The sequence below is a fragment of the Bemisia tabaci genome, chromosome 4, assembly GCF_918797505.1.
Source record: "Bemisia tabaci chromosome 4, PGI_BMITA_v3".
Classification (NCBI taxonomy): domain Eukaryota; kingdom Metazoa; phylum Arthropoda; class Insecta; order Hemiptera; family Aleyrodidae; genus Bemisia; species Bemisia tabaci.
In genome coordinates, this window is record NC_092796.1 from 6,079,289 (window position 1) to 6,103,413 (window position 24,125).

The window sequence follows — 24,125 nt, forward strand, 5'->3', positions numbered from 1 at the left end:
AATCGGGCGTCGGACTCGTTCCGTCCTACACTCGCAATGCTTTTCCATGGCGCTTAGTTCCGTTTGACAAAACGCGCTATCCGCCATTCTAAATTCCTCAAAAGGAACTCAGATTGGCGCTTAGTTCCGTTTGACAGAAATACGTTCAATTGTGCGACGATTTTTCATATCGCAATGTGAACAAATGTTACATTCGGTTTTTTTTTTTCGTAAATGCATTAGTGAAGGGAAGAATTCTCTTCTGAGACATCACAAATTAAGGTAGGTGGCATCTTCAAAGTCTGTTACCCCTTGATTTAGCCGTTTAAGTACTGTCGACCCGTCTTGATGGCTGTGTTACTCTGATATGTGTGCTGTATACTAATTAAGACATGAGAAGGCCCAGAAGATTAACGTTGACGAATAAGCAGATTATGATTTCATCTGCATGGTGCACTCTCCGTAAAAACTGATGTTCAATTCATGAAACAGAAAACATAAAAGTACCCTGCTAAAAATGTTCCATGTGGATTCACGTGGAAATGACCCGATTTCCATGTGATTTCATGGAAATCGTCTGACTTCCATGTCCTTCGACATGGAAATCATAACGTTTCCATGAAACTCACATGGAAACCAAGTCATTTCCATCAAGCCGTCATGGAAATGAAAACATTTCCTTGTGAGCTCGACATGGAAATCATAACGTTTCCATGCAACTCACACGGAAACCAAGTCACTTCCATCAAGTCTTCATGGAAATGAAAATATTTCCTTGTGAGCTCGACATGGAACTCATAACACTTCCATGCAACTCACACGGAAACCAAGTCATTTCCATCAAGCCTTCATGGAATTGAAAATCCCCTTCTCAGTTCGGCATGGAAATAAAAATTGCGGATTTAAACATGAATTTCGCGGCTTTAAAATCTTTCAATTTTTGGGCAATTCTAAACTGGACATACGCTCCGACATGCGCAACATGCGAAAATTACACATCGGAGCGTGAGTGTCGCGTTTGAAGCATAACTACGATGTTGAAGGCGCTCCGCAAGGTGCGCGCCAAGGAATTATACTCGGTATACGGTTCAAACCAGAGATGCAAGATTTTATATGTAACTTCATAAAATGAAATTTCGTGAATTCCAATCATTTTTGAAAACTTCTGTGCTATGGGCTCATTATGACATGAAAAGGAAAAATCTTAAGTTTTGGAAGGGGGGGGGGGGAAATGAAGGGAAAAAGGAAAAAACCGAAAGAAGAGCTATACCATCATTGTTGCGGGTTGCATTAGCAGTCAAATTTTTTCTTCTCAGGCGTATGTTTAGAAAGGAGGTGAAGAAGATCCCCATATCAGGGTGATCGAAAAAAGTCTCAATTTTGGTCATCACTTAAGTACTTTTTCATCAGAAGGTAGTGTTTAGCATGTTATGTTTTTATCTTCAGTTATTAAATCCTCTAAATTTTTTTGTAAAGAATTTGAAAAGAATTGCTGGAACCAATTTTTTTTAATGATATGATTTCGATCTCAGCCCCTGAAAATCAAGTACCTGAAATTTTATGAAGCTCAATAATTAAAGAAATGTGCCAAAATGTATGATGGATAAAAGCTTAGTATGTACTTACATCTACACTCAAGTGAAAGCAATGATAAGCACAATAATCTTAAAAAGTACATGGTGTACTCAAAGCTCCCTGATGAAAATTAGGGCCACCCTTTCAGACATACTTTGTGGGCAGGCCATCTATGACAGCCATGGGAACTTGTTTGACGGGTATATGTCAGTATGTAATTGATATCAGCGCATAGACCTTCTTGGACTTGTAGGATTTTCTATATCATAGCAGCGTAGCTTTTCAAAGTTCGCATGTTAGCAGTTCCAAACCCACATGTATCTTCCACTAGGCATGTGTAAAGAGAATCTTTCAGCTAAATATGCATCATGCAAAGTAATAATGGATGACATCTGTCATGCAGACATACTCAATAAAATAGAAAATGAACAAACAACACTCACCAACTCGCTCAAATCTGTAATCCACTGGGTCAGAAAAATCCACTTGAAGACAATAAATCCAAATTTCCGATTAGAACTGGTGCAGGTACGAAGGAACTTTTGAAAACACGATGAGTGCATTGTAAAAATATCTAAAGCACTCTTTAACGTAAGAGAAAAATTAGCACCATGATTTACTAGCTGATCAATACAGAACACCACTCTCAGAAAAGCACTGACACAACACGATTTTTCAGTTTAGTTTTAGAGGAGAAAGCATTTTTCAAAAGATGCGACATCATAGATCCACAGCTTAAATAATTTCACGATTTACTACGATCATTGATGATATTAAGGTAGCCATCGATTCTCTACCCGACGTTCCTTCCACACATGACAGGAAACATCTACAGGCATAGAGCAAATGGCACTGAGCAGCAATGTACATCTGATAAGGCAAGCTCCTGGAAGTGTCGATCTGCAAAAATACAAAGCGGGAGACAGATCATCAAATTGATCTACCTATGGTTAATGGCCGTCCTTGGAGACAGACAATAAACTACGTAACAATATATCAACCACCTTTTGATAACAGAACGAATTTAAAATGAGAGCAAGACCCTTCCTTATGGAGGGAGGGCCAAGAAACATTTAAAAACGGAACATTTTACTACCGACAGGTCTGAGCCACTGAATAAAATACATTCCACCAGTCAATAAAATTTTAAATTTTGAATGTTGATGGATAACTTGATTGCCAGTATACATTGAGTTGAAACATCTGATACGTAGAGCGGTTCATTCTTATAGAAGCTTCCGAAGTAGTTCCAGATAGGTACTTTAAAATTAGACACCGGTCAAATGTAGTACAAGAGAGGAAATGGGTGCAACAAAACTTTAATTGTCCTTGATTCTTTTGTGAAAGGTGTGAAAGTGAAAAATTATTCATTAAATTACTTACTTGAGGTGATGTGGTGATGTGAGAGATAAATATAACCTAACTTTTGTGAAGATGTTCCTAGTTCCTGGAATAATCGTTCCTTGCCGATACTTCCAGGGTTGTATTTATTGTCTAAATAATTATCAGGCAAATGTTTTCAAAAGGATTAAAATACAAAAACTGGCTTTCTATAATCATTATAGCGGCTGATTTTCACTCATTTTCATACGCAACCTCGATAAAAAGGCAAAAGGCGGAACCGCGGAATGGTCCCTCGTCCAACTGTTCCTCGATGTCCAACTCGCACTCGGAACTCCGGACCATTGTTCAATTCAATCCACTCAGCCAGCAGCCAGCCAAGCCATGCCATGCCGTGAATTTCAAAATGAAAACTTAATTTGATCTACTTTTCATGATTCTTAACGAAGAATCGATTGTATTATCGGCGTCTACTTGACTATACTCAGTTTCATCGAACACAGGTAAATTATCTCTCACTTCTTGACGACGGACACACCTAAGTATGAGCCTGTCACCTTGTACTTACATTACACATTTGTCATGTCAAGCTATACTGATCAAGTAACTCGAGTTTAATTTTCTTTGCCGATTTACGATTCAGTCGATATGTTCTAACGAGCGAGGTAATTGTGAATTCTATTCTCTTGGTTTGCGAATGCATTTACTACCATGTGCTATTCCTAACCGTGGTTACGAAGTTGATCGAAGAGTCTACGTCTAATAAATCTATCCACTCCTTCCGTGGGAAGGGAGATAATCTTTCATCTATTTAGCATTGAAGGGAAAGACCAGAATCAAGATGGTGGATCTTCTGTTGCACTCTCTAAGTGCAAATCTTATTATCCGCGGACTTCATCACAAGTAGAAACTTCCCAACTCTTGCAGGCGAGTGCTATAGGTAGTCTGTTGGAACATCCTCATACTGCCTGCATTTTCCTTGTGTCTTCGAAAGAATCAAGGACAATTAAAGTTTTGTTGCACCCATTTCCCCTCTTGTACTACATTTGACCGGTGTCTAATTTTAAAGTACCTATCTGGAACTACTTACGAAAGCTTCTATGAGAATGAACCGCTCTACGTATCAGATGTTTCAACTCAATGTATACTGGCAATCAAGTTATCCATCAACATTCAAAATTTAAAATTTTATTGACTGGTGGAATGTATTTTATTCAGTGGCTCAGACCTGTCGGTAGTAAAATGTTCCGTTTTTAAATGTTTCTTGGCCCTCCCTCCATAAGGAAGGGTCTTGCTCTCATTTTAAATTCGTTCTGTTATCAAAAGGTGGTTGATATATTGTTACGTAGTTTATTGTCTGTCTCCAAGGACGGCCATTAACCATAGGTAGATCAATTTGATGATCTGTCTCCCGCTTTGTATTTTTGCAGATCGACACTTCCAGGAGCTTGCCTTATCAGATGTACATTGCTGCTCAGTGCCATTTGCTCTATGCCTGTAGATGTTTCCTGTCATGTGTGGAAGGAACGTCGGGTAGAGAATCGATGGCTACCTTAATATCGTCAATGATCGTAGTAAATCGTGAAATTATTTAAGCTGTGGATCTATGATGTCGCATCTTTTGAAAAATGCTTTCTCCTCTAAAACTAAACTGAAAAATCGTGTTGTGTCAGTGCTTTTCTGAGAGTGGTGTTCTGTATTGATCAGCTAGTAAATCATGGTGCTAATTTTTCTCTTACGTTAAAGAGTGCTTTAGATATTTTTACAATGCACTCATCGTGTTTTCAAAAGTTCCTTCGTACCTGCACCAGTTCTAATCGGAAATTTGGATTTATTGTCTTCAAGTGGATTTTTCTGACCCAGTGGATTACAGATTTGAGCGAGTTGGTGAGTGTTGTTTGTTCATTTTCTATTTTACTGAGCATGTCTGCATGGTCCAAATATCATGTGCTCCCATTGGGACGCTTGTCTCCTTTGTCTTGATTCTAAGATTTATTTAATTTCCGTGAGCAATTGAGGACACCGCACCAAGAACAACCTATAGGCGTATAGGTCGTTATTACGCCAATCTGCTTTTCGGATTCTACGTACCCTGGACTATGCTGTGGTAGCGATAGAATATAGATAGGTAACGTCTCGAGGTCGAAAAACCTTTTTTTTTCCGAGGCAAGTCAGGCCTCTGGATCGATGGGTGCAAGAACGACCTATACGCGCGGCCTTATCATTCTCGGTTAGCGGGCATCGGCGCGGCGCGGCGATAGTGATGGCTCGATTTTTTGATCTCATTTTATAAAGATTTGTTTTTATTTCAGAAAAACGAGCTATTGAAATAATTTATTCTCCTCTCAAACTATCCTTTCCTCCAAAAATGTATACTTCGCATTTTGCCACCAAAATGACTGTTGGGCGTAATACGGGCCTATAAATTTAAGGGCCTATAATGTGCTAGTTACCCCTCTCTATACTCACCATCGATATTCTTTTATTTTGCGTTAATCATGCGTGATTAAAATGATTTATACTGCATATTGCCACCAAAATGACTGTTGGACGTAATAACGACCTATAAACCGCTTTTTTAAATTAACTATATTAGAGTGTAAACCCAAAATGTATCGCAAAATCTACCCGGCATCCTTCAGTAGAAGGGTTAGGTCACCCAAAAACACCAAAACAGGGTACCTGCGTAGAAAAGTCTGCGCAGTACATCAAAAACAAAACTTTAAATGCGTTTTTCTCAAAACGCGGTTTCCAGTTATAGGTTGTTCTTGGTGCAATGTCCTCAATTTGGATGGTACTGAAACCTTCTTGTGATCATTTTTATGCAAATGGTTTTCTTTCCATGAAAAATTGTCACGGAAATGATTTTGTTTCCATGAAAAATTGTCACGGAAATGATTTCGTTTTCGTGAAAAATTTTCATGGAAATAAGCCACATGGAAATCAGCCACACGGAAATCAGCCACATGGAAATATTTCCTGTTCCATTTTTCCGTGTCATTTTTTCATGGAAATCAACTTCATGGAAATCATCCACACGGAACATTTTTAGCAGGGTAAACTAGCTCGAACCGATTCTTGCTTCCCGATGACGTCCAATTGGACGTATTTCTATCAAACGGAACTATGTGCATTGAGACATGAGCCCTGATACCCATAAGAATATATGCATAACAGGGCTCACGTCATAATGCGCATAGTTCCGTTTGACAGAAATGCGTCCAATTATGAATTTAAGTCTTTCGAAATCCTTAGTGCGATGTCTGGTTATGGTAGACACGCTGTAAGTAGAACTTCAGATTTTTCTCAGCCATTCAATCTAATAACCAGCTCTCCTAAAACTCCCAGCTGTAACTAATTGGGCGGAAATGAAGAAATTAAGAAATGACGTCCAACTTGTAGCCGTGTTTATTATAAAACATATGAATATATGAGGCACATATACAAATTTAACGACGCTGTTATGCGTGTCACGAAGCGTAGGACATGACCACTTCATTTACGTGCAGGGACGAAAAAAATGGACGGTGACCTTAAACTAGATGTATTTATGCCAAAAGGAACTATGTTTATAGAGTTTGTGTGCAACATAGTTCCTTTTATAGCATAAATACAAATGTACGTCCAACTAGACTAGATTGCGTTCGTTGAAAAAGAACTAACATTTTCATTTTTCTCAGAAACGGTGTATCGGCCGCCAATTTCTCACTTAAGATAGGTGTTTTTATCAATTTGTCCATGTGCCTGTCCTGTCTAATAGACGGTATCAGCGGGTGTAGTGATCCTTCCCTGGTAAAAATTGGCGATATGAGCTGCGTTTCAAAATACCATAGGAGTTCTTATAGCCGACTGAAGAAGGCGGTAGAAAATCATATAGCTGGCTGTAGAAAGTGGAAAAAATCATACGGCCGGGTTGCACGAAGCTATAAAAAATTATACAGCCGGGCTACAGTTCCTATCGCCGGGCTTTATACTTTATCGCCTGGTTGTTGCTTTTTCGCAATCGGCTATAAAAGGCTACTAGAAATTGTGTAGAAATGCGTGTGCTTTGTAAATCCTTAAGTTTGTACGGAATCGCCTTAATATTTACAAAACGCACATTATATTTTCCTTTACTACATATTTTTTTTCATCAATTAAAATGAGAATAATCCATACTGAGTGCGTGCAAACATTTCAAAGCCATGAGTTGAAAAACGCTGACTCCACGAGATTAAATATTAGAGCCTAACACAAAGCGGAGCGGCGGCGCACTGGCGCCTGCAAACCTAACAGGGATACTTCACGCATTGCGCAATGCGTGAAGTATCCCTGTTAGGTTTGTAGGCGCCAATGCACGTTTCGCGCTGGCTGCTCGCCCGCCGCGCCGCAGCGTACCACGGCGCTTGAAGCAACTATTTCACACCAGAGGTAATGCACAGTATCATACGAAATTGAAGGCGCTATAACATATTAGGAATGGCAGGCATCCTTCAAAAGTACGGAGCTTTCCTTGCAAAATAAATCAAGATACTACGGCCCAAAAAGAGAGCGGTAGTCCAAAAACTCACTAAGTCCTAGCATCCGTAATTAGTAACGTTTAGCATACACTTTATCGCCAGGCTGTTGCTTAATCGCCATCGGCTATAAAAGGCTATAAGAAATTGTGTTTCCGGCTATAGAAGCTATTGGAAATCTTACAGCCGGCTGTAGGTTTCTGGTATTTTGAAACACAGATTCTATCGCCAATTTTTACCAGGGTTCCTGAATTTTAAAACAAATTTAAAGCTCCGAAATAAGTATTTCAGGTGCTATACCTTGTTGAATTTGTCGTATGATTTTAAAATTGTCTTCGGTGGCTATCAGCCATTTTTATCTAAAGGAACAGACGTTAAACCCCATTCCTTAAAGTCTCCCCTAGAAGCCCTTAAAAGCTTGTTTTCTGGCAATATATTTGCCATTGATTCTCAGATACAAATGGGTGTGATACTACTACGGTATTCATGTATTTGGTTCCTTTCTACTTCGGCATCGGTGGCCTAGACGTAAAGTGATTCGATGGACGCCATATTTTTTGTCAAAAGGATATGAGATATATCGCATCGATTGGCTCCACTCTTTCGGCTGCTCGTAATTTTTCTCGAATTTTGAGATCGCAATTTTGTTGTCAGGAGACTAAAAAATTCACTTACCAATTTTGACAAACAGATTCAACGTAATAAAGGCATGGTTTTTTTAGAGAGAAAACATTGCATTTGATTGCAGTTTCGATATCAGTATTGAATGCTATATTATTTCCTTTCAAAAAAACCATGCCTTTATTACGTTGAATTTTTTTTGTAAAAATTGGTAAGTGAATTCTTTAGTCTCCTGACAACAAGATTTGCTATTTCAAAATTTGAGAAAAATGACAAGTAGCTGAAAAAATAAAACTAATTGATGCGATACATTGCGTCGTTCTGACACAAAATATAATGTCCATCAAATCACCTTAAAACATAGGTGTTTATCTTTTATCATGATGTAGGCAATTATGAGCAAAATATGACGAGTACTGTATAATATGCCGCCGGTAGAGCGCATTTTTTCTTATAGGAAACAAGCCAATAAAAAAACAAAAAATATAAAAGTAACTTGTCATCTAGACAAGTCCACGCAGAATTGAATAATAATTGCGTCATAATCGTCAGAGTTATCTTTCCTACTTAAAAAAACACGCGTGTATAGCAGGTGTCCTTCGTTCGAATGGAGTAGCGGTCTTTTCAAATATTAGACCTGAGCGGCTACCATTGGTTCTATGGGTTGGCTGACCGCTGCACAGCACAAGGAATGGGTCAGAGATTGCGGTTATTTCCTTATCGAATTGTCTTGCAGTAAAATTGGATCGATAGATGGATGCTACTACATGTTGACGTCATCTCTTATGCAGTTATTGAAGTCAAGTCCCGATTTATTCGTCAAGATCACCGTTAATTTGTTACATCAGATGCCCGGCCGCATACTGCAAAAAAATTTTATAGTTTAAGTGGTTGGAATAACAGCCTATCATTTACCTGGGTGCGTTAAAAAAATAGGTCATTAGGTGGCACATTAACTCCGCGCTCTTCGTCGCACAGTTGTCGGGGACCAAGGTGAATGTCGTCACATGGGTAATCGGGTCGTTGACTTGCCGCGACCTAGGTGCGCATTTTTATACTTTCACCGTCGATTTATGTGCTGTGGAAAATTTCTCTCCGTGTTTGAATATCGGTAACTTGAAATAAACTTGGCTTCTTTTTGATAAAATAAAAAGAGGTTTTGAGGGATTCCACTTATTTTTTTTAATTTTTTAAAGGTTTAGTATTTGTGTATTTGACAGTTGTCAATGTGAAAGCATCTCTTTATATTGCTAAAGAAGGAGATTTCAAAAGTTGAGCTATCAGCCGATTTTACAAATATATGCAATGATTGCGACTCAGACCATGCTTCAATTTAAAAAAAAATGTGCAAGAGGATGTTAATATATTTACAATTAAAATTGTTAAAAAAAATTAAATTACAAATAAAATTACTAAATTATTTAAAGTAAAATTGTAAATATATTGATATCCTCTTGCACATTGTTTTTCTATAACAGCATGGCCTAAGTCGCAATCATTGCACATATTTGTAAAATTGGCTAAAAGCTCAACTCTTATTTTCCCATTATGAGTAGCCGAAAACCAAAAAATCTTGTCGGAAATTTCTGAAGATTTCTGATAAGAGATTTCCTAATTTATTTTATGGTTTGCCGTTTGAAACAATGGCGGTTAGGGATCGGTCGCAGAAGCACCAGACAGTGCAGTACAGCGACTAATACTGCCGTGCTAAGGAAGAACGCCGTATGAACATTCAGGAGTTGCCAAATTTCCTTAGATAAAATATTTATTTTTTAGAAAAGTCCTTTATATTTTTCCTTAAAATTTCCAGAATATTTAGGTAAAATTTCAAACTAAATTATCTAAAAAATTGAGAGGAAAATATTCATAAATTTATTAGGAAATTCGCGTTTTATCAAAGGAAATTTGGCAACGCCTGAAGGTTCATACGGCGTTTTTTCTTGGCATGGCAGAATAGACTAACGTTTGTATAAATATTTAACGGTACCGTCTCATGCATAAACCAGGTTTGTTTGATAACAAACTAAAAAAACTAATCTCATTCTTGACGACAATGACCGCCGTTCACTACTAGTTCAAGTTCTTGTCCAGGGACTCGAACGCTCCGTCTTATGCGACCATCCGCATTTTTGGCGAGCATAAATTTTTTTTTAAGCTGTAAAAACGAGGGAAAAAAATCATATATCATAGCAAACGGTTCTGTCGTCTGCGTCTAGCAAGCTCGTTACCTCATTTATGGGACTTGATTTCGGGCAGAAAAAAAAGTTTGGTCCAGTATAGAAAAGAGCACCTGCGGTTGATTCGAGCACAGTTCGTTCGTGTCTCGAGCAAGGTGTAAGTTGGTTCGTTGGTGGCAGTGTTGACTAAAAAAGATTAGCGCCTTTCACTATTGGATTATCTTCACTTGTGTTCGTGATCAAAAAGGTAATTTACTCTATTCTTATTCATGAAAATTATCATTGCTTGAAAAACGTGAGAAAGCCCCGCGCACGTAAGACGACGGGACTTACTGCATTATTAGTCATTTTTTTATTTTTTAAAAACCTCCTTTTAGAATGGCCTATATGATTTACATTACCATTAGGGAGTTACCATTACTATTACCAGTTACAGAGTTTAAATTACCATTGGGTTGTCTGGCTTTTTAAAGCACGTTGATTAAAAAATTCCAACTTACGGCGTTAGGGGAGGTTTAAGAAGGCACCTAACGTAACTTCACAACAAAGACAATTTCCCAAGAGAGAAATTCAACAGCGTAACTTTGGAAATGGATCCTTGCAAGGTATTATAAAAATTTGCCAAATATAAATACAAAAAAATGTCATAATTTCAAAAAACTTCAATAGAGGAAGGTGCGGACTACCTAAAAATCTGCGAAAACTTTAATTATTTTCCCGTCATGTTCATTATGCATTTTTTATTCTGATAATTTCCTTGCATGGATCTACTTTCGAAGTTATACTGTTGAAATTCACTCGACGTTTGGAAAGATTGTCCTTTTGATGACAGTAACTGAAGGGCCTCCTAGGTATCTTCTCAGTCACAAAGTAAGCCATAGGGCCCCTTGAGTGACCTTTAAAAATGGAATTAGCGCAAATTTTGTTGATAACGAGGCTAAAAAGTGAAAATTCAGCACTTTTGCATGAGTACTCTCTTGCGAAGATTACTGCTGCGCAGTATTAGCTTTGTGAGGAAACCCATATTCGGAAGCTGTCGCATGTTATCGTTCAGAAAACTCTCTTCATCTATTTTGCTTTGCACAAAACTACATGAGAAGCTCTATTTTTGAGGCTTTTGCTCAGGATAAGTACTACTACATTGAAAGGAAGTATTTTTTAATTTTTGCACACAAAAACGCATTTTATTATAAAATCACATGCCAAATCTAATCGGAATTTTGATAACTTGAAGTTTACAGTGAGGAAACATACTTCTCGCTCCTCTACATTCAGAGGCCTCTGTGAACTAACCTCTCACTTGGATCCCTAAATGCTGCTAAGTCCCTGTTCACCAAACAAACCCAAACGTCCCTTACTTAAGACCATAATCGCAAGCCGCCTAGACAAGAATAGAACCCGGAACCTTTTGATCATAGGGCAGACGTTATAACCTCTAAGTAATCGGAGGTCGAAGAAAGCGTGTTTGAGAGAAATATTTGAGACGAAGTTTCAAAAAAAAAAAAGTATTTTAGAACTTTATTGTGGCATGTCTGGAACTCAAAATTGGTGGATTTTAATGCAACTTTATGTTTGTTTTTGACACAAAATTGGGCTGAGTCACCGACCATTTGTTTTATGCGACACTGAAAAGTGTGATTTTATGTGTGAGGGAGGGTGTGTGTGTGTGTGGGGGGGGGGAGAGGTACGAATTTATATTTTTCGACAACGTCCTCAAAATTTGGCCTTCGGCTAAAAAGTGATAGCAAGGTTGCCAGATTGTGTGAAAAGACATTTTAATGCCAAATTTGGCTGGCTAAGCTGCATAGAACGTGGTAATTGCTTTACAAAATCGAGCTACAAGCCAAAAATAAATTTAACAAGTATAATATTTCAAACTATACATGGAGATGAGAAAGTTCTTATAAGTTTTTTTATAATGTCTCATCTCCATGTAGTTTGAAATATTACTTGTTTAATTCATATTTGGCTTGTAACTCGATTTTTTTAATCAATTATCATGATGTGTGAGATGATATTTAACATTGAGTTGAATAGAGAAATGTGCTGAATTTTCTGCACAATCTGGCAACAATGAGTGGAAGGTCCCTTTTCTCGCGGAGGGTCACATTAATTTACTAAGCTGACAAACAGGTGCTTCTATGCCATATTTTTTGTTACAGTGAGGTAAAATACCCGCGCTTTTCTAGTTAGCGGTGTGCAAAGACTGGAAAATGAAGCTTTTGTTTAAAATAAATAAAATCAGCCGAGTTATCATCATCGTCGTCATCATTAATCTGTGTATAATGCTGAATTCAGATCGAAATTGCGGATGGACGGCCGATGGCTGGTCCTTCCGCGCGAGGGACGCGTCGCGGAAAACAAAGTCTGAGAAACGTGGATAATTTTCTTAAACTTTGCTGCGTAGTGTCCCCGAATTTTTCTGCCCCGAAAACATTGCCGGTCAGTGTGTAATTTAGAATTTTTCTGAGCCATTAAAAGAGGCATGCACAGTTTTGCGCATTTTGAACTTCGACACACATTTGATTGCAGACATTTTTCTCTTCGCCCGCAATCGTAACTTTCTACTGGCACGTTAAAAATCATTAATTATGGTTATTTTATAATTTGTTACACAATTAAACGTGTGTTAATAATACAAGTACGTATTATTCTTTTTAACGACTTGTCATGCACCAAACTAATGACCTGTTCAATGTCGCGAAGGTGCAAATACGCACAACTTAGGTACAGTATACTACATTTTGTCGTCCCTCTGACGTAAGGGCGTATCTTGATTTTGACATGGGCCCTGGAAAGCATGGGGTCAAATGGACAACAGGGCTCATTTGGAAATCGAGATACGCCCTTGTGTCAGAGGAGCGACGATTTCGCTGTTTAAGTCGATTCGGAATAGAAGCGTGTTTACAATATGGTGTGGGAAGCCCCTTTCGGTGTAATCAGATCATTGCAAATATTCAATTACATCTATTAAAGATAGAATACAACGGAGCGCTTCTTGCATTGGTATTTTTACTTACAAAAAGGTAAAAATATCAACAGTTTTTGAAGTGTCGTAAATATTTCTCAAGAATTAGTTCGCGCGTGTACAGGACTTTAACGAAATTTTGTACAATTTGCGGTCCTTGAAAATTTGACGAAGTGTAGCAAAACGCATGGGAACGCATGATGACGTGAAAAATATTATTTTTTTTTTTTAAGTATCCTAACATATGCTCTCCGTGTGAAATTTGTAAAGCTTTAGCTCAATTCTAATGTTGTAAAAAAATCATCAAAATGCAGAATTTGGTCTAAAGTCGGGGGTTGGTTTTGGGCTGTGCGCAACCCTTAAAAAATGTTTTAGAATTTTTTTCTTCAGTGAAATCTTATTTTTATAAGTGGGATAAACGATTTAGAGGGTATCATCATCAAAATTTGAAGGTGACCCTTGGTCAGTATAACCAGCTAGAATTTATCTCACATCTTCAAGTCTTCAAAAGTAAAGTCTTTTCATGATTATTTTTGACAGATGCAGTCTTATTCAACAATTGTCTCTTCGAATATGACAGCGATACTTCTGGCTGTTGTTTTATCAGTACTTCTAATCACATATCTCATCCAGAGGTGGAGGAACAGGAAGATTCACAAATTTATGGCATCAGTACCCGGTCCAGTCTCGATCCCATTATTCGGGAATGCGTATTTCGTGTTGAAAATCAACTCCGATAGTAAGTACATAATATGTTCTAGTAAGTGCACACTGTGGTGCAGAGACACACTGACAATGAGCTTTATTTTGTTTCATAGTTTACTTTTGAAATACACAAAATATAAAAACAGACAGCTTGGAAAATGAATGCTATATATGCGCGTAATTATTATTTTTATAGAATTTAAAAGCATGAGAGTAACACATAAAATCTTAGGCGCGAAGCGCTTCGGGGTGGGGGGTTGGACCGTGGAAAGATCAGGGGGCGTGCTCACAAGTCATCTTACAAATCTGTTTTAATTACTTATTTCACAGGTCCTGTTATTTTCAACATTGTCTTCCCTTGATGCTCTCGAATCTCTACTAATTTTAAAATGATCCTAACCAATGAACAAAACCCACAATAATCACTTTGAATTTCAAAAAATGATCTCTTTATTAAATGTGACAAATATCATTTTTAATCTGTCTTCAGATTTATACGATGTCCTGCGAGAGCAGATGGACAAATACCCAAACGCCGGCTACTGGTTAGGAAAGGATCCATGGCTTATAACTGGAGATATAAAGATTTTCAATGTAAGTTGCATCGATGCTGTGGCTTTTTATTTGTGATTTCCAACCATGTAATCTTTGAGGGGAAAGATTATGATGGACGCTGAAGGAGTGGAGCTCTGTGTCAAGAGGTTTTGAAAACCCAGTCAGATCTCTTGTAGAATGAAATGGGTTCCGTATGGTTCGCCACCGACAAAACTAAAACAAGTTGAAGGCTTGCAGAATACATAACATTGTTATGATAAATGGACTTAGGAGAGGGATGAGATTAATTAGAATTTTGAAATTTTTTCGTGAAAAGATACACTCAAATGTGGGGGAGGGAAATTCTACCTTTAAAAAGCACTATTATATTAAAATTAAGATCGAGAAGTACTTTCTTCAAAATAAAAAAAATACTCATGGGTCAAACATATTATGAAACACTTTTGATTGCTACATTGCTTAATGTACTGCTTGTTGAATTTTCAGGCACTCTTGAGCAGTAACCAGAATACAACAAAAACAGAAGCTTACCACTTTTTCAAATCTCACGGAATGGGTATCTTTTGCTTAAATGGTAAATTTTTTTTATTTTTATTTTCGTCAAAGTATATTTGTAAGATAAGACAGTTACTAAAGAAAGTCCGTACAAGGTACACGCCTTTCTTGAAACTTAAAACATTTTATGGGCCCATTACGCTTTTCTTGTGATACAATCTGCATCAGACAAAACACCATGCGTTCTCATTTTAGTGGTTCTTTTTCAAAAACTCTCCATGCATAATCTTAATTTTGATACCTATCAACCTTTATTTTCTAAGTCTTTTAAAAATAGCTAGCTTGAGGCCCTCTCTCACCTTAAATATCCATGGTCATCTCATAGAGAACACATGGCCTCAATTCATTAATTTCCGAACTTGTATTGCGCGCATATTGGCGGATCCAGCAATTTGGCAACACCGGATTTCTTCCATTTAAACCTATGATAAATAATCGATTCTTGTTGAAGCACCTAACCCCTCCAAGAATCGATACATATCCATAGGTTTCAATGAAGAAAATACAATGTTGCCAATTTTCTGAATCAGCCAATGCTATTGCGCGCCCACTTAAACACTGGACAAATGTTCTTACAGGTGAATCTTGGCGGCAAATACGTAAAATTGTAAACCCAAGCTTCCGCACAAACGTACTGGCATCTTTTGGTGACAGTTTCAGTTATCACACGAAAACGTTTGTCGAACGGCTTGAGAAACACTCCGGCTCGGGATGCGACGTTGATCTGTTTGTACCTGTTCACTTGTGCACAATTGATTTTATTTGTGGTAAGTTTCCTCAGCTATATACAATTCGAAAATGCCAGTATTCGACAGCAATACAATTAAACATGACTTTTGGAAGTATAAAAGCAAAAGAACAGACACAACCATACTGATTACCCACGTCCATCATCTATATCCGTTACATTTAAATGAAGCATAAATCCAATACGTTTACTTTTTATTTGCAAGCTAAGGGGTTTACAGTTTACCTCCCTGGCCGCTATGTGGCTTAGATTCCTGGATGACACTTTAAGGTGGAGGGTTTGGATCGACATGAATCGATCGAAAAATGAAAAATGGACGATCAACGTGAATCGATCGAAAAACCCGTGAATCGATCGACAAAAGCTGTGAGTCGATCGAATCGGTGTCTATAGAATTACGTCGATTGGTTCACATTTTTATTTTTGGATCGATTCATATGTCGATCGAATTGACACTGCGGGGCGATTATTGAAATGATATCGACTGTGTGTCGCCGCTTTGTCGTGTCGCGCCATCGACTAAGTGGCTCTAGTCGATGCGCGACACGACAAAGCGGCAACATAGAGTCGATATCATTTCAATAATCGCCCCGCTGGTTTATTGATAATTTGTCGATTGAATCGGTATTGATCGGTTCACGTTTTCACTTTTCGATCGATTCATGTGGATCGAATCTATGCCCTCCACTTCACACACTCAAAAGAGCCGCTTCTCGGACGAATTCAAAGAGATCTTGTTCAACTAGAGTTGCCGATATTAGCAAAAATCATAGAATTAGGCATAGTAGATCTCTAGAAGAAGCACGACAAAGAATAAGCTCGATTGGAAGTCAGAGAACTCATTTATAACTTTCGTTTGTTTTCATATGCATGAAATTGACAGCTTAGAAGGAGAAAAAAAAGTATTTGATTAATGCATCGTTCAACTTCGCGGAAGAAAGCGCTCTAAAAGTGACAAAACTCATTAAAATACTATTTACCTCAACATGATTATGTATCTGTAAGGAATGCATGTACTTATGCGATATTCACATTATATATGAAATGAAATGTTTTAATGTTTTCAGAGAACATGATGGGTTGTCGCATGGATGTTCAAAAGAAAAACTTGACCCACATATCAACTAATTTGGAGAAGTAAGTCTATTTTAATGTTGATAGTACAAAATATTTGAATTTATCGGTTAAAACTGTTGTTTTAGTTAATATTGGGTACTGAGATGTTGTGTTGTAGCCGAGTTGTTGCTCGTGTGATCTTGGCTTTTTTGATCACTTTCGATTAAGGAATATTCTAAACTGTTATAATGAAACGAGTAAACTCAGAGAATTTATTTCTAAAATTTGAACATCAGCATATGAAAAAATGTATCCTCAAATAGATTCATAAAGTTTAATCAATTTCCAATGAGCAAAATTAAACCACCCTCGATTTATTGAGTTGGTTGATTCTTTCCCACGTTAATCTCAGCTTTTTGCGATTTAATATATTTATGCAATGATGAGTGCAATTCGATCATCAAAATGTACTATCAAGACATGGTAAGAGAGTTGGCACAGTTGTTACAAAATGGTGGCGTGTCGTGCATCAGTTTTAACGGCTTGGGATTGTCAAGATATTACGACCGTTATTCGAGGTTATATTTTGAAATTTGCGGTCACCTGTACAACCATTATTACTCTTCTCCGCATCATGAGAGATATTGTGAAAAAGGCGTATCGAATAATATCGATAGCTGAACTCACTACTTTGTTGATATCCGCGCATATTTTGTTTTTCGCAGAAATATAAGCGAAAATTGTTTTTGAATTTTCATAGGAATTTCCTTCTCTCATTCAAAAATATTCAAAGATGATTGGACGTAGTTCTGCCAAACAGAACTATGTGCATAATGACGTAAGTCTCGTTATGAATATATTCTTATGGGTCTCAGGGCTCATGCACTAATGCACATAGTTTCGTTTGGCAGAAATACATCCGATTTTTCAGCTCTATTTTCTCTAGATCATAAAAATAAATTTAAACTTCGCAATTTAGATCCCTATTTTTCGTTGTGCATATGCAATACACGAGTAATTGAGAGCGGATTTCAAAGATTTATCATGGGTGGCGGTAGCCACCTCCGGACAAAGTCTAAACTCGACAACACTGGAAGCCTCCAAACGAAAAAAGGTGGCAGCCATAATGATAACTTTTACTCAGCACCAAAGTACAATATTCTGTACAAACCTCCTTGAAGAAAATTGATTTAATTTTTCATTCCGTTAAACTGGAAAAAACTTTGTGAAGATTTGCTTACATTTTGATATCAAATCATTAAAAATTACCACGCCTCGGGTACAAATGAATCGCATTTTTTGCAGATCGACGCAAATGATCTTTACGAGAATGTTTAACATACTTTTGCAACCGGATTTACTGTATTCTCTCCTTGGAAAACAGAAAGAAATAGAAGGTTTGGTGAAAGATATGAGAGCTCTTGCAAGAGAGGTAAGTCTCGTTATGGTTGGCATCAAAGGAAGAATAGACAAAAAGGATCAAACGCTTTCAAAAATAAAATTACCTCATTTTACCCTTATTTTAAAAAATAATGAATAAAAATAGTTTCACTTAAAAAAATGAGTTATCAACATGAAAATACGATAATAAAGGTACATTTATAAAGGTGTTATTGAAAAGTTTGCATGGCTTGTATACATGGACTTTTAATGATTAAAAACAGCTAGTTTAGATTTGTAAATGATGAGTGATTTGTGTATAAGTAAAATGACGTTGTAAAAAAACAGATTATTCACTAGCATTTAAGAGAGACAACTTTTGCATCCGATTATAAGCGTTTTCGTCGTCTCTGGAAGGTCGTTTTAAGTTAAATGTAGCTTTGCAAAAAAGAAGAAAATAATAATTTTATCTAGTATTAGAGAATAGATATAAATGGTCTTAGCGGACTATGTAGACTATAAATAGTGAGTTTGATTACATGAAAAATTAAACGTTAGGCGATTCATTAGAAATTATAATGATTTCAGATGGTGGAACTTCGTGCAAAGCACAGAAATGATATCAAGAACTCAGGAGACACAGCAGGTAATTTCATAGTGAATTATTTAATCAAATCTTATTATTTTTTTATTCCTATGATAATGGCATCAATATACGTATTTTTAATTATCACAGATTGTAATATGAATATTCATGAAGATACAGATACCCTAGGTATCTACACCAGTAGCTGCTACCGTGTAAATAAAAATACATTAATGCTTAAAGAGAAGAATTTAATTTATAACCTGTAAATAATAAGTGCAATACGACTTTCATGTTTATATACATGATATAAATTTACCAATTGGAATATGGAAATATTGAGGTGGCATTAGATAAAACCTACACATTTATTTTCAGAGTAACGATTAGAGATTGTAAATACTCAATTACTTAGTATAATTTTTAAAAATGTCAGTCCTTATTATGGATCTAAATGAGACACAGATCGTCTATGACAATGTCATCCATTAATATATGTTTTTGTTTCAGAACCAGTCCAGATATTCATGGAGAGTTTACTAAACAGTGTCGAATCTGGAGCTCTCACAAAAGAGAGAGCCGTCGATGAAACTGTTGAAATGTTTATTGCGGTGAGTAAAGGTACTTTTATTCTGTGGCGAACGTGATGTTTCACAAAATGCCTTCAAAATCTTGACTATGCAATTTGCATTGCCTACGAGTTAAAATAGTTATCTCACTAGCGCCGTATTTTCCATTGCGATGTTCATTGTAGATGAGCCAGATACCTACAGTTATTCAGCATGGGTTGCAAGCGCAATGTGTCACGGAATGCTCTCATAATCTCGGCTGTTAATTTTGTATTTCCCATGAGTTTGAATATATATCTCATTCGCGCATTTTTCAGATACATTTCGATTTGATTCTATTAATTCATATCGCCTCTCTCTGGCCTTCCAGAAGCGTGGAATTTTTGTCATCAGGCTTGAAATTGTGTTTTATTGCACTAATTTACTTTTTTTAGTGCGTTTTATAATTGATAAATCGTGCCGTAGAGTCACAGTACTCTTTTCTCAGCAAGATCATGAAAGACTCTTTAAAGAAATTTTTCGAAAAGAAATGAGTGTGAAGTTGTTGAGATCCTCGAATCCAGTGTTCATTCTAATTAGACGAACTGCGCAGATTTTGTTGAGCACGCTGAACTTTGAATGTTTTTATCCGCACTATTGCGCAAAGTAATGCATCAGCATAACATATTGAAATGAAAACCAGAGAAACTCACATCTTGAATGTGGTGTTGCAAAATATTCACATTGTTTCCGCAAGAATTGTATTCAATTTTAAATTGTATTTGACTAACCTTATCATTTCAATGTTATTTGAATATTTTTCACACAGAACATTTTAAAAAAATTAATACATTCTGAGGAAATGACATCGTCCTATTGCAAATTTTTAAAAGGGAAAACATGGTGGAGAATTGGTAAAGACAAAAAATGAGATATGCGCCTTTCCTAGTTTTACCATGATATAGTTTAGTCGTTGTTAGATCAGCAGTTTTTTTTATTTATGTTTTTCAACCCTCAAAAAACATTTTACCTTTAATATCCAAATTGTTACGCGAGCTCAATTTGCCGGAGACTTTACCGGAACTCCAACCATGAACGGTTAAGTTTAACACTTGTCTTCGGAAGAATCGCCCTATAAATTCACAACAGCATGATGGCGCATTCCTGTAGGCTGTGTTGCGTCTTCGTGACTTGTAGGCGCTCCTCTGCTAAGGAGTATAATAAATCTGAGTCTCACTCATATTTTTCAATTCTCTCAAACTTTTAGCCTACCATTAGTGAAATTTTTAGTCTGCATAAAAATTGGCCCAATCTCTGTTTCAAATGAATGATTTTGGAGGTATATATCAATACCGAAAATAATTTTCATTGGTATGTTTAAGTTGTATTTTTTCTATTTATTCCCTCGTCCTTTCTCCACAGGGCTCCATCACCACAGCAACAACGAGTGCTTGGATCTTCAAGATACTTGCAATGCGGCCTGACATCCAAAAAAAAGTCTTTGAGGAGATTCAGGAGACATGCAGCCTTGACAAGCAAGAAATCTGCCTTGATGAAGTATCAAAGCTCGATTATTTGGACATGGTTGTGAAAGAAACGCTAAGGCACTTTGCCGTTCCTTTTGTCGGCCGCCAACTTGTTGAGGACCTTAAAGTTGACGGTAGGGAAAATTGGGGAGGAAAATCATTTTTATTCACACTCTTTAATTAATTTTTCTGGAACATTCTCCATAGATAACACGTGTTTCCTCGACGCTGATCCTTTGACGGAAAAATATCATGTTAAGAGACCAAAATGAAATATGTAAATACTGGCGCAACATATAAATTAATATGGTCAATTAATATCATAAATTGCTCTATGAATCATTGATCTCTGTGCATATTCTTATAATACATAGAATTTCGGATTAAAATATTCAAATATCTCAGAAAAAGAACGCGAAAAGTTGTCTCAAAAATCTTGGTGTGTACAACTGAAATTAGTTTCTTGTAACATTATGGCGTTTACAAACGACGAATTGGGATCCTAAATCAAATGCAAAATAAAGCACTTATTTGCATGTTTTCTCTTCAAGTTTTTCAAGGAAAATTATTCACTAAAGACAAAATTTAGAAATCAAATCTTAAAGACTATGTGTGCATTTATAATGAATGTTAATTAAATTGCATAATAAAAAAGACATCATGCGTATGATCTCTGTTCCATTTTATCAGTGTTGTGTGAATATATTTATACTTTACCTTGGAGTTAAATCTCAAATTTTTCGTTACGCGGAACGCTTTCTAAGTAAAATTTCAAAGAGTTAACGTAAACGTATAGAGAGAGTGCTTTAATTCATACATTGCATGTCTAATGGCTCATTAGGCATTCTCCCAACTACATATTAGAATCGAGTCTATTACCCTATGAGATTTTTTCTTTGAAAATTGAATTAATGTCTGTGTTTTTTGGTACATCTTGCCCACAGAGACAACCACAATTCCTGCAGGCGTCCAAGTTATGCCGGTAATCTTTTCCTTGCATCATAATCCTGAATATTGGCAAAAACCAAAGGAATTTTACCCTGAACACTTTTCCCCGGTGAACGAACGCAAACGAGTAAAGGGTGCATTTGTTCCGTTCTTAAGTGGACCGAGACACTGCCCCGGTAATTGAAAACTTGATCATGCACTTCATTTAATTATTTTAATTTTAGTTTAAGGAAATTTGTTTTCTTTCTCGTTGCATCTATTTGACGCTCAGTAATAAATTGAACATGAAGACCACAATTTATTTCTTGAGATTTGCGAGGCTTTTTACATTTTCTTATTGATGCATATAAGTATTTTAGAGCATTCAGTAAGCTCAATCATCAGGATGACATTATCATATATATTGAGAAAAAATGCATAATTTACGTTTACTTTTGATCTCAATTCGGTACGTAATGTCGTCTATGATAGAGCCCTCTTTACTCTAATGCATCAACGAGAAAATGTACATGTGTTTTGACAATACGTCTTAATTTTTATGTCTATTCATTTAATGTAGATTGAAGAAAGATATTTTTTGCCGTCAACCGAGTACAACCTCTTTGAAAACTGGAACCTGTATGCGCATCAGTTGCGCACTCACTAGAAAATATTCTAATTCCTTAGAAAGACTCATTTTATTAGCTTGGGATTTATTTTCCCTCTAGAAGTATTTCAACGACAATTGGATTGCATTTTGCAAAAGGGAACCAGGAACATTGCCATGTTGCTAAGATTGTGCAACTTCACCTTTAGCAATAAAACTAATGTAATCATACAAAAATATGAAATTTACATGGTAATTTTGTCTTAAATTTACAGTTATTAGCGTGTAAAATAGAGAATGTTCATAGATGAATAGAATTTCCTTCCAAGACAAAAGAAGTTATACAATCTTAGCAACATTGCAATGCTCTTAGTTCCTTCTTGCAAAATGCAATCCAATTCGGTATTAGACTTTTTCAAGTGTGAATGATTCGGTGAATTTTTACAGGCAATAAACAGCATGATGGCAATCCTGGGTTATCAGAATATAAAAATACTCCAAAATTTGATTCAGCCTTGCTTGCATACCTTTTACCTATCATAGTATTTACCTCTGCAGCCCCCTAATGTTATTTCTCGTAATTTCAGGGAACAAATACGCTCTGCAGTCCATCAAATTCCTCGTTGCCAACACTCTACTCCACTACGAGTTCTCCTCCGATGAAAAATCGCCAGAGGACTTTTTCAACGCCGACTACCGCATTTTGTTCATGATGTGGCCGTCTTCTGGATTCCGCGTCAAGATTAAGAAAAGGCTTGTCCAAGGTCTCAGCAGTCTCGCTGGTTAGGCTTTAACTTTTGAGCACTTCAAAGAAGACAGATTTGACTGAAAAACGACCAAGTGTACCTGACCAAAGATGAAACCTTTGAATTTTAGGCACTAGTTAGTTATACAGCCTAGTACTATGCCCGGCTGTGCCATTCTCACAAGCAAGGCCAAGTCCACTTAAAAGGATACAAGTCAAGATGGCCTATTGTGATGAGAATGCTCCTTTGGGCCCAAATTGAGGCCCTTAAAAAGAACGTGCTGTACTGCCATGCTGAGGAAGAACGCCGTATGAGCATTCGAGAGTTGCCAAATTTCTCCGGATAAAAAATGTATTTTTTTAGGAAAGTTATGCTTATTTATCCTTGAAATTTTAAGATATTTTACATTAAATTGCGCACAAAACTGTCTGAAAATTTTGGAAAATAATATTCAGAATTTTCCCAGTAAATTTGGTTTCTATCGGAGGAAACTTGGCAACGTCTGAAGGCTCATACGGCGTTTCTCCTTAGCATGGCAGTATTGTACCCTACTGTTGTGTTAGCAGTGTAAAGAACATTACTCATTATTTGAGAAAAAGATAAGTAAAGAGAGAGAAAAAAATACGATAATTTTGTGCGTTATATTCTCAAATATTAATTTTTACTTTGGTTCTTTGAAAGCAACTAAAAGTGGAGGTACTAATCTCCTCAGTCACTAAGTACGGGGTTGAGATAATATGTATTTGTTTTCAAATGTCGGTTCCTCAATTCTCGTTTTAGCTCTAGGCTCCATACGGTTGACCCTAAATTGGAAAACACAACGGGGAATAGGAAGCTTTCAGTTCATCAGCTAATTTCCACCTCTTCTAGTCATACGCTCGGTGATAGTAAAATGACCATCGTATCAAAATAATTGTTTGTCAGGAAAGTGTATTTATTGTGTATAAATTAATTTTAATGTATATTTTTTTGTATCCACTAACTAAATATCTGGATTATATTTCCCTTCGGAGGATCAGAGAGATTATC

The 24,125-nt window shown here is 36.7% G+C and overlaps 1 protein-coding gene across 1 annotated transcript; it reads left to right on the forward strand.

Annotated features, from left to right (window-relative positions):
• On the forward strand, window positions 1-24,026 carry LOC109040453 (cytochrome P450 4V2). Its single transcript, XM_072299201.1, has 12 exons — window positions 1-261; window positions 13,698-13,896; window positions 14,353-14,456; window positions 14,904-14,991; window positions 15,551-15,739; window positions 16,788-16,857; window positions 18,082-18,208; window positions 18,745-18,802; window positions 19,253-19,353; window positions 20,713-20,950; window positions 21,761-21,940; window positions 22,938-24,026. Exons 2-12 carry the CDS (start codon window positions 13,698-13,700, stop codon window positions 23,135-23,137), a joined length of 1,554 nt encoding a protein of 517 aa, XP_072155302.1. The 5' UTR covers window positions 1-261; the 3' UTR covers window positions 23,138-24,026.
• Window positions 24,027-24,125: the final 99 nt, after the last annotated feature.